The sequence below is a fragment of the Telopea speciosissima genome, chromosome 8, assembly GCF_018873765.1.
Source record: "Telopea speciosissima isolate NSW1024214 ecotype Mountain lineage chromosome 8, Tspe_v1, whole genome shotgun sequence".
In the NCBI taxonomy this organism is placed as follows: domain Eukaryota; kingdom Viridiplantae; phylum Streptophyta; class Magnoliopsida; order Proteales; family Proteaceae; genus Telopea; species Telopea speciosissima.
The window spans coordinates 56,675,268-56,686,462 of NC_057923.1; the positions used below are offsets into that span (position 1 = coordinate 56,675,268).

At 37.7% G+C, this 11,195-nt stretch overlaps 1 protein-coding gene across 1 annotated transcript; it reads right to left on the minus strand.

Annotated features, from left to right (window-relative positions):
• Window positions 1–9,976: 9,976 nt before the first annotated feature.
• Window positions 9,977–10,980, minus strand: LOC122671890 (CASP-like protein 4B1). Its single transcript, XM_043869364.1, has 3 exons — window positions 10,724–10,980; window positions 10,389–10,524; window positions 9,977–10,179 (listed from the first exon to the last, which is right to left on the minus strand). The coding sequence occupies exons 1-3, from the start codon at window positions 10,978–10,980 to the stop codon at window positions 9,988–9,990; spliced, it is 585 nt and encodes a 194-aa protein (XP_043725299.1). The 3' UTR covers window positions 9,977–9,987.
• Window positions 10,981–11,195: the final 215 nt, after the last annotated feature.

Sequence of the window (11,195 nt, forward strand, 5' to 3'; positions counted from 1 at the left end):
GAGGTGCCAAAAGAAGTTCAAAAATTTTAGAAATCATACATATTGACATTTGTGGACCTTTTCCCACACCATGCTTGAACAGAGAGAGATACTTTATCTCCTTTATAGATGATTACTCTAGATTCATGTATCTCTACCTTCTGGTTCATAAGGATGAAGCACTTGATGCTTTTAAGAACTATAAAGTAGAAGTAGAGAAACAAACTGGTAAGATGATCAAAATAGTACGTTCAGATAGGGGAGGGGAGTTTTATGGTAGGTACACAGAGTCTGGTCAAAGACCAGGTCCATTTGCTCAATTCCTTTAGGAACAAGGAATTGTTCCACAATACACCATTCCAGGATCATCTGATCAAAACGGTGTTACTGAACGAAGGAATCGAACATTAATGGACATGGTAAGAAGTATGATTAGTAATTCTAATCTTTCCTTATCCTTCTAGGGTGAAGCCCTAAAGACATCAGTCTACATCATAAATAGGGTTCCTTCTAAAGCTGTGCCTAAAACACCTTTTGAGCTTTGGAAAGGATGGAAACCTAGTTTACATCATATACGTGTTTGGGGATGCCCTGTCGAGGTAAGGGTATACAACCCACAGGAAAGGAAGTTGGATTCTAAGACCATTAGTGGATATTTCATTGGGTATTCAGAACGATCCAAAGGTTACAAATTTTATTGTCCTACACACACACCCAGGATAGTTGAGTCATGCAATGCTAAGTTTTTAAAGGATGACACCAACAGTGGGAGCATTGAACTTAGAAATGTTGAATTTCAGGAACTTGACATTTCGTTAGAAGATTCCACCTCTGGAGGTGATGGCACACAATTTTTGCCTTTACCATTATCACCCTGTTCTATAATTGAGGTTGAGAAAGAAATTTTTCATGTGCATATACCACAGGAAGAACAGATTGTTGGTGAACCAGATGTTCATCATGAGGAAAATTTAGATGAACAACCAAGCTTGAGGCGATCCACTAGAACTAGGAAGTCAGCAATTCCTTCAAATTATCAAGTATATCTACAAGAAAGTAAATTTGACCTTGGAGTTGATGTGGATCCAATATCATTTTCACAAGCCATAAGCAACCAAAATTCTATCCTATGGTACAATGCCATGAAGGATGAGATGGAATCAATGGCAAAGAATCACGTATGGGAGCTCGTTGAGTTGCCTAAGGAATCTTCAGCTGTTGGCTGTAAATGGGTTTTTAAAATCAAAAGGGATTCCAAAGGTAACATAGAACGATATAAGGCTCGCCTTGTGGCAAAAGGGTTTAATCAAAAGGAATATATTGATTATAAAGAAACCTTTTCTCCTGTATCAAGGAAGGATTCATTTCTTATTGTCATGACCTTGGTTGCTCATTACGATCTAGAGTTACACCAAATGGAGGTCAAGACTGCATTCTTGAATGGAGAATTGATAGAAGAGGTATATATGAAACAACCTGAAGGATTTATATCAGATAAAGGAGATCACCTTGTATGTAAACTAAATAGGTCCATATATGGTTTGAAACAAGCTTCCAGGCAATGGTACCTAAAGTTTGATCACACAATTACTTCATTCGGATTTGTTGAAAATCGTGCTGATCAATGTATCTACATAAAGTTTAAGGGAAGTCGTTTCATCATATTAGTATTATATATGGATGATATTTTATTAGCAAGTAGTGATCTTGGGTTGCTACATGAGACAAAAGAGTTTCTGACTCGAAACTTTGAAATGAAGGACATAGGTGAAGCCTTCTATGTCTTAGGCATAGAAATTCACCGAGATAGGTCCAATAAGACTTTAGGACTGTCTCAGAGAGCCTATATCGATAAGGTTTTAGATCGATTCAGAATGATAGACTCTAAATCAAGTGTAGCACCAATAGTCAAAGGTGACAGACTTAGTCTGGAACAGTGTCCAACGAGTGACTTGGAGCAACAACAAATGTAGAAAATTCCCTATGCATTTGCAGTAGACAGTTTAATGTATGCTCAGGTCTGTACCAGACCTGACATTGCCTATGCAGTGGGAGTACTAGGAAGATTCCAAAAGAATCCAGGAATGCCACATTGGACAACAGCTAAAAAGGTATTAAGATACTTGAAAGGAACCAAAAATCACATGCTTACATATAAGCGAGTTGATGATTTGGAACTAGTTGGCTACTCTGACTCAGATTATGCTGGATGTGATGATACAAGAAGATCTACATCGGGATACATTTTTTTACTAGCTTCTGGTGCAGTTTCCTGCAGAAGCGTCAAGCAACCTAAGACAGCTTCTTCCACTATGGAAGCGGAAGTGGTGGCATGCTATGAGGCAGTCTCTCATGCATCTTAGTTGAGGCAGTTCATCACAGACTTGAAAGTTATACCCTCTATTGAAAGGCCTATTCGGATATTTTGTGACAACACTGCGACAGTGAAGTTTTCCAACAACACTTGCTCAATAAGCCGCTATCGATATATTGAGATCAAGTATTTTGTTATTAAGGAAGATGTTCGGGATCAACGAGTAGCAATTGATCATATTGGCACTAAGGACATGATTGCTGATCCCTTGACTAAAGGGCTTGTACCTAAAGTTTTTATTGACCATGTGGGTCGTATGGGATTATATAGTTCCTTGAGTGTCATGAATCAAGTTTAAACTATGTTAATGTATACATTTCAGTTTTCAAGTTATGACTTGTGGACCACAGTTTTGATTCCGGAATTCATAAAAATTCTCTGCCAATTTTTATTAATATCATTACTATTTTATTAGTATACACTCTAAATTGAAGTAATGATTGATGCCCATTAAGTTTATAGGGGCAATTTTGATGGATTTAGAATTAACCATTAGGTTAATTTATAAAGTTTGATATACTACATTAAGGTTTGATCTAAGAAGGACAATTCATAGTGATACATGAAAGGAAGTGTTCTTTGTATGAACATGTACCGCCATGATTCATGGATTGAAATTCCCATTTCAAATGTTTGTTGCTCCTTGGGATAAAGTTCGGCATGGCCATGCATTGAATTGAACTTTTATCAATTAGCTTGGCATTTTGCACGTGGCATTAAAGGCCAAGTGGGAGAATGTAAGCCAATGTGGCCTCTGTGCCACGTCAGCACAGGATAAGAAATGCCACATCAGCACAATATAAGAAGTAATTACTTTAATTCACATTCCATTTAGAAACACTAACCATCATAGTGGAAATGTGCACTTCATTAAGATAAAGTATTATTTCTTAATATTCCTTTTAAAAACTCTAACCATCTTAATGGTTGGATATGAGAATAAGTAGTATTTCTTCATATTCCTCTTTGAAATTCTAAGAACCATCTTAATGATGGAATATGAGAATATGCACTTCATTAAGCTCCATTAAGATAAAGTCCTTGATGGGAGGAATTATTGAGATGAGAGCCTTAAGGAGATTGGACTCCCTGGTTTTAAAAGCTATATATATAGCACACAATCTATCCATCAAAAGTGTGTGAAAAAGGGAAAAAGATTGAGAGACTTTTAAAAAATCAGAAGAAGTTCAAAGCAACAACATTCTACTTCTTCAAAGAGTCAACCAAGATCGATTGGAGAGAGATCAAGATTGATTGGATAGAGGATGGCGAATCTCGGTCCTAATGGTGGAGGTATGTTCCGTGTACTCCACCTTAATATCTAAGACTCTTATCTGCGGTGGAGTTCTAGAACGAAACTGGTCTATGATCTAATTAGATGGATCCTTTTTTAAGCTATAAACAGAGGTGGCGGTGCTACGGCAAAGCAGAGGCGGCGGTGGCGGAGTTGCATGGAAAGGGGTGGGGTATTTTAGGTTGAAGATGAAGGAAGGGTAGTATTGTAAATTTATTCTAATGATTTGGTACAAGGATAAAATAGTCCTTTCACACCAATAACTAACAACAGACTAACACCGTTAGTGTAGAAGGGGTGATTTGAGTATTTTCAAATTTCAGGGGTTGATCCGAGTGTCGACCCATTTTCAGGGGGTGTTTCATAAATTTCCCAAAAAAAAAAAGACACTCGTGAACACAGTGTCACTTATAAGATTGGTGGACCAAAACACTTAAACACAAAATTGGCGGTTCAGTTGGCAAAGGACCAACTCCTCAAATAAGAGGTCATGAGTTCAAACCACCTTGGGGCCTATCCCCATCCCCTATTCTTCATTGAAATTGATCGGTTCAGCTCAGAACAAATCAAATTAAATTTTTATTTGTTTAGTTTTGGGTTAATGGAATCGATAAAAATAATTGATGAAAACCAAAAATTGGATAGATAGTAACCGGATAAGAAATTGAAAGACCCAAAAGAACTAGGATTTTCTCATTTTTTCTTTTTCTGGGTAAAGGGTTTTCTCATTAACCTCCTTATATATACATGTAAACCTGAAATCGGACCGAATCAAACACAATAGTAAACCGATTGCAAATCGATAAAAAATACCAGTAAGAAACAAGATCAAACCAAATCAAAATCAATACAGAAAGCTTCCTTGATAGTTTGGTTTCAGGTTGGTCTATTAAAAAACCAAAATTGATTCAACTTGACTGAAAACTGAACCGAACCAACCGATTGATACCCTTACACTGTTTATACTGCACCCTCACCCAGAAATTGGCAAAATAGTTTTGTCCTTCACTTTCGACCTTGGAATAATAGGGTGTACTTTTAGGATCTGTATGACAACCATTCTGTTTCAAAAAATTGGTTCCGAGTCAGAATTGATTTTTTCTGTTTCTGGATTTTTAGAGTAATTCTGTACCAACAAATGTTGTATGGTAAACCTAGTAAAAAATTGTTTCTGCTATTACAGAGTTGTTGATCGTCGTTGACGGTGGAGTAGAGGCCGCCAGAAGACGGTGTCAAGAAGAGTTGCCGACAATGGAGGAGAGTTGCTGAAAACGCTCACAAGAAGAAGACGGTGGAGTAGAGGTCGCAAGAAGGAGGTCGATCGAACCCTAGCAATGCGATTCTAGAGAAGACCCAGACATGACCCTTTGCGTGAAGTAGAGAGAGTTCAAGAGGACGGCTCTCGCTCTCGTCTGTTTTTGTGTAATTGCAACGAAGAAATGGTTGTTAGGGTTATGTTTTATGCTTTGATGGTAAACTTCATCAAATGCCCCTCGTAATTTAAGCGCAAGTTGTTTCACCGCGATTTCATAGAACCAATTTTGAGAAGTGAGAAACGTGATTTTGATGTTTCTCAAAATCCTACCAGAATCTATTATATCACTTGGTCTGTTTAAAAAAATCACAGAAACAGACTGGATAACACATACATAATCTGTTTAAATTCTGCCCCCAGGATCAGAAAAAACATCAGAATCAATATTTTGAAAAGTTACCATACAAATCCTTAGTATTCGAAATTATAATCAGTCCTCATAATGATTTTTTTTTTGTCTTTATCAAGATATCATTAAAAATAAAAATTTTAATTAACGAAGGAGAAAGAAAGACAAATGGGAGAGTTGCAATTTTTTTTTATGTCGCTTAAGTTATATAGGAATTCCTAAAGCCAAGGATTCAGAATGACAAGTTCTTCATTATTCATAATAGAATAATAACCATTATTAAATAACCATTATTGGGGTATACAAGATTTAAAAAATAATTTAAAAGTGACATATCAATATGTTGAGGGGTATCAAAACCTAACCCATACCAAACCTTATCGGATTGGTTTTAGATTGGATTGTAATAAAATCGATTGAAAATCACACCAAACTGACCGATATAGCATGACAAACCGGTACCATTCCACTATTTTCAGTGATTCAATTTCCTGCGAAACTTTCAAAATCTCAAAGCATGGGTGGATGGGGAGTTCTGCATGTTGATATTTAATTAGTAACTCAGATTCTTCAACATCATATGAAATAATATTTGGCTTCTAAATAGGTTCCAACTGAAATTGGGGAAGTAGTTTCTGTTCGGGAGTGTGGCCTACGTCAACAATCCCATGTGTCGATCTCTCTCTTCCTCAAAACAAAAGGACAGAGGTGTCTTTTCATATGAGGAGGCGAGAGATAGATTCATGGGAATCCTAGCGTAGGCTACACTCCCGGACGGAGAACTTACTCCCAATTAAGTATTAAAATCAAGGTAATAAAATCTACCCAAACAAAATACTTAACCCATTCAAGATCTCATCCAAATGTAACGAATAATTAAGATTAACATGTAAGGAAAAAAAATATATAGTAGTATGGGAAGCTAGCTTAGATCGATTGTTCTCATATATGCTGAACACAAAAATAACAGTGACATTTTAATTTAAGACTTATGATATAATGGTGTTTTCATCCTTTTTGTTTTATTATTATGGAAATTGAAGATAATATGAAAGAGGAAGCAACACGGAAACATATCATGATTCATGAACAATAGTGATGGTGGGAAGGTGTTGTGGCAGACTCAATCGCAGGCCGCGGTGGGTGAATGGGTTATATAAATAGACTACATGCAATGCCTTGATGGCCATGTAAACAGGAAATTAACTTAGGAAACCCTAATATTGTACACTAGAACTCAAAACTTACGGTTATGTGACGGCATTGGCATGGTATCCAGCTTCAACTCTTATCTGAACAGTTGGCTGGGTAGGTAATCAATACCATGTGATGAACCTTGTTTTTTGTTTTTTTTTTTTGTGATGCAAAGCCAACCTTGGAGTCAGAGGGAGACCCAAGAGAGGCCAAATAAGGAACCCACTAAGGGCCAGGCTGGCCAGCAAAGGGGCACAAGGCCACACTTGTTATACCTACATATTAATTAGTACTACTATATGTCAAGATGAGTGGGGGTTAGGAGTTGAACCCTCGAGTTCGACTCCTTGGACTTATACTACTCCCATTGGATGGAGGCTGGCCACTAAGCTAAAAGCTCACCATGTGGTTTATTTGGTTTTTTGGTTTCATTCGGTCTTATCAGTCCAATTGGTTAAAATCGAACCGAGAGTTTTTCTAAACAATAAAGAATTAGGTCTAGTTGGTTTCGCTTTTTAGGTTCACTTTAGCCTTCATTTTGACATCCTACTTCAAGTAATTGGTGGTAATAGGGATGCCAAGAGGTCATGGAATTAACTCTCCTACTTCATCGAAAAGGAGAGAAGATGGGGGTTTGTAGATGCTTCATTTTGTCACCCTGGAGGCATGCACATTGCACAACAATGATGATCAGATGCCCTAGAGAATGGCGTGTGTTGCCCAAGTTTTAGCTTCAGAGTTTTTATTTAGTCCATATAAGCAATTAATATCCTTATGAGAAATTTAAGAAAATGGATAAAAATTTACTAAAATATCCTTAAAAAGTTGACCGGGTCAAAGTTAAGTCACATAACCCTGAAATCGGTTTAGACTTTGTGAGTAGGTGTCTTACTGTCTTTCATTATAAAAATTCTTATATTTGAAAATGGTTTGAAAATAAATTGATTTAGGATCAAGTTTTCCTCCACTCAGAGTGAATGAGATCCCATTCACCGTCGGGCGGGAGAGGGCATAACGAGGATCTCTTGGGAGAATTCTAAAACCCTATTGGGGTTTGTGAACCCTAGGATGGTGTGGGGGAGACAAAGGATATCACAAGGATCTTTTGGGAAAATAATAAAATACTGTTGGGGTTTGTGAGCCCTAGGACAATAGGTGAACCATCCTCTATGGGTGGAGGAAAACTTTATCCATAATTTTATATAAGATTCTATTTTTTACCTTGTGGGACCCATTTTCAAATGAAATTCCAACCTTCTTTTAACTAAAATCATTTTTTATTTTTACATCATTCGATAGTACTCAAAATAATGGGAAAATATCATCCCCCTCCCCTCTGTAAGTTTCCTTAATATCAACCCAATACCTATGTTTTGAAAAATGATAATGCCCTCCCCTATTTTTTAAATATTCTATCAACTTAGAGGGGAGGGGTCCACGTTTGGCCTGTCAGGCCAAGCCCACTCTAGCCTGCCCTGAGCCCAAATAGGGTTTGGACTGTGATAACCTGGATCTAAGGGTGGGTTAGGGCCGGGCCAAGCCAGGGTTGAGGCCTTGGGCTGAGCCCATCTTCTTCCTCCTCTTGATTTTTCTTCTTCTTCCTTCAAGATTTCATTACCAGATACATCATACAAAACTTCAATCAAGATATGACCTAACATAGTTCGATACACTAGAGAATAAAGTCTTTTATATCCATTTTGCCTTATATTTAGCACATAGAAAATATCAACACCAATCGCTCATTGCTTAATAATCTCCTAGTTAGGGATGTAAATGGATCGGATTCGGCTCGGATAGTGTTATATCCGCATCCGCATCCGATTAGTTTTCAGACGGATTCGGATAGTGCTAAACGGATACGGACACAGATACAGATCGAATATTTTATCTGTTTACATATAAATATTGCTTTTCAGATAGCAATAGCCTGTCCGTATCCGCATCCGTTTAGCTTTCGGACAGATACGGATAATGCTACGGACACGAATTCGGAAACAAATTTCGGCTATTCATTTACACCCTTACTCCTAGTGAAAGAATAACCATGATCATTAAAGCTTGATGGTTATCTAATTATTATTGGATGTCTCTTAGGCAATTGTAATGGTGATGCCATCTTGAGAATTTTGAACAATATTTCCAACACTATAAAAAAAAAACAGAATTAACAATTGAGCGAGGACAAAAGCGAGGAAGAGGGGAATGATGGAATCAGGTCATAACCCAACCCCTGCATCTCCCTTCCCCCTCCCCATGATCAGGGCTAATCAGGTTAGCTTGAGGGCAAATCAGGGTTGGATTTTTCAGGCCCTGAGTCAAAGTCGGACCGAGCATAGACCCAACTAAGGGGACTTAAGGTTGGGCTGGAATTTTTATATATATTTTACTTTTTAGGGGAGGGGGAATATGGAGGGGTAAAGATACTAGTCAGGAGACTCAAACTTGAGACCTCTTAGTGAGCATGGGCATGAAGCCCACCACAGCTCACCAATTGCACTAGGCAGTTGTTGGTGAATATGATTTTTTATTTCTTGAGAAGTGAGGGTGATAATTTCACATTCTCCAAAGCAGGAGCCACATGACTAGAGACAACGTTCTTTTCCTCTTAAATTAATACATTTGATTGGTTAAAGGGGTTGTATATTTTATGGACAAGAGATCTCTACTTGGTTGCATGGTCTCTACACAATCGTCTGGGCCAATGGGGGAGCACGCTTGAGTATCTACCCAAGGACAGATGCATCATTTCACGGTGCCCTATGAGAAAGCATAGGAAACACCACCAAGTAGAGATCTTTTTCCCATATTTTATTTCTTTTTTTACTGCGAAATATGAGTGATGAGGAAATTGAGCACAATAATATGAGAGAGGGGTTGCAGGATGCGTCTAGACACATGGGACGAGATGAGGCAGGCATTTCCGCCCTTAAGGCGGCCGAGTGGGCCATTCACCAACTCCATGTGTCAGGGGGCGCCCCTAGTGTAGAGAACATTCCCCCAATTTTAATTTTTAATTGACCGTATAAATAAAAAAAAATAGCCCTTAAAAAGAAAGGATATTTTTAAGAGTACAAATTCAATATTAATATCAGGAAATAATTTTGCAAGTACGAAGCACACTAATAATGAGAAATGAGACAATACAAACATTATAAACAAAACCCCTAGGAAAACATTCCACCAAGGATTCTCCAAACACACCCTTAAAATCCAGATCTGTATCCCCTCAATTTATCTGCCCTTCAATTTCTTTAATTTCATCTAAAAGGGATGAAAATGACTACCCTACCCCCTGCCTGAACACACTGCCCGGGTGGCATCCACCTCCCTCTATTAGATGGAATTGAGGAAATTGATGGGCAGGCAAATGAGGTGATAATTTTCCCTAAATTCCTCCCAAAAGAACTTACGTTTCTCAAAAGAATATACAGAAAGGAATAGACATATAGAATGAGATTACTGGAAGAAATAGAGAAAAATCAGATATAAGTTTGAGTAGAGAGGTTATATCCAGATATTAGGGCAGACAAAGCCATAGCCATGAAGGCCAAGAAACCCATACTTATTGACGCCGAAGATGAGTCTGTGAATATGTTATCTGCTCCTTCTCTCATCCTATTCGTCAATGGAACTGCCGTTGATGCCGCAGACATCAACATGTACGCCATGAACTGCAATTTTTTAAAATTTTAATTTTTAATCTTATTATTTTATGAGAGAGATAGATAGATCAAACTTGCCAATTGCCAATTTTTTTTTTTTTTAAACAAATAAAAAATTCTGACTTTGATGGCTCTCTCTGATTTCGAATTTGAAGCTCATTTCTTCATATTAATTATAGAAGGAATTAAGATGAAGATTCAAACTCAAGAGAGCTGACCTGATCGCCAAAGAAATCCAGTAAGTTCAATCCCTGCTGCGACAAAATGTATTTCCCGGTAGAGAATTCGTGAATTTGGCGCAAAATCTGGGCAATCGTGTAAAGAGTTGAAAGTAGGGATATCCCTAACAAATACCTGAATCAAATCGTAAAATGTAACTCAGATTTTACCAAATCAAATCCCGATTCAATCAATCCTTCCTAAATATGAACAGATCTTTGAGTTTCAATCATAATAAACTCCAAATTGCAGAAGAAATTAATGGACGAAAAATGTTTAGGAAGAACAGAGGAAATTTTTGAAGATGATGAGGAATCACAATTCAGAATTTTACCTATATTCTTCATATTTATCGAAATTCTCCCAACCGTTGCCGTGCTTGTTAGCAGCCATGATTATAAACGAAAGCACTGAGAAGACCAAACCTATCGTCCTTAGAACAACCTGACCTTTCTTCAATAAATCTTCTCTTCGCCATCGCCGGAGGATCGAAGTATACGACGATGATTGGTTCTCGATGTCGGCCGGTGCCACAGATCCAGTAGTTGGTCTGTTGTGTTCCTTCGGTGTGTTATCTTCTGAATTCTCCATTATCTCAATATGGTGGAAACTTGTGTAGGTAGAGAAGAGAAAAGGAAAACAGGGAGAAGAAGAAGAAGAAGAAACGAGAAAGGAAGACTGGAGAAAATTTCTAACAGCAATTTGTTCTGCGAATTATGACAGCTAAGCATTATCTTATCTTAGGAAAGAAGTTCGGTTAGGCTTGTACGTCATTAGTATCGTTGGGACCCACCTAAGATTTGGCA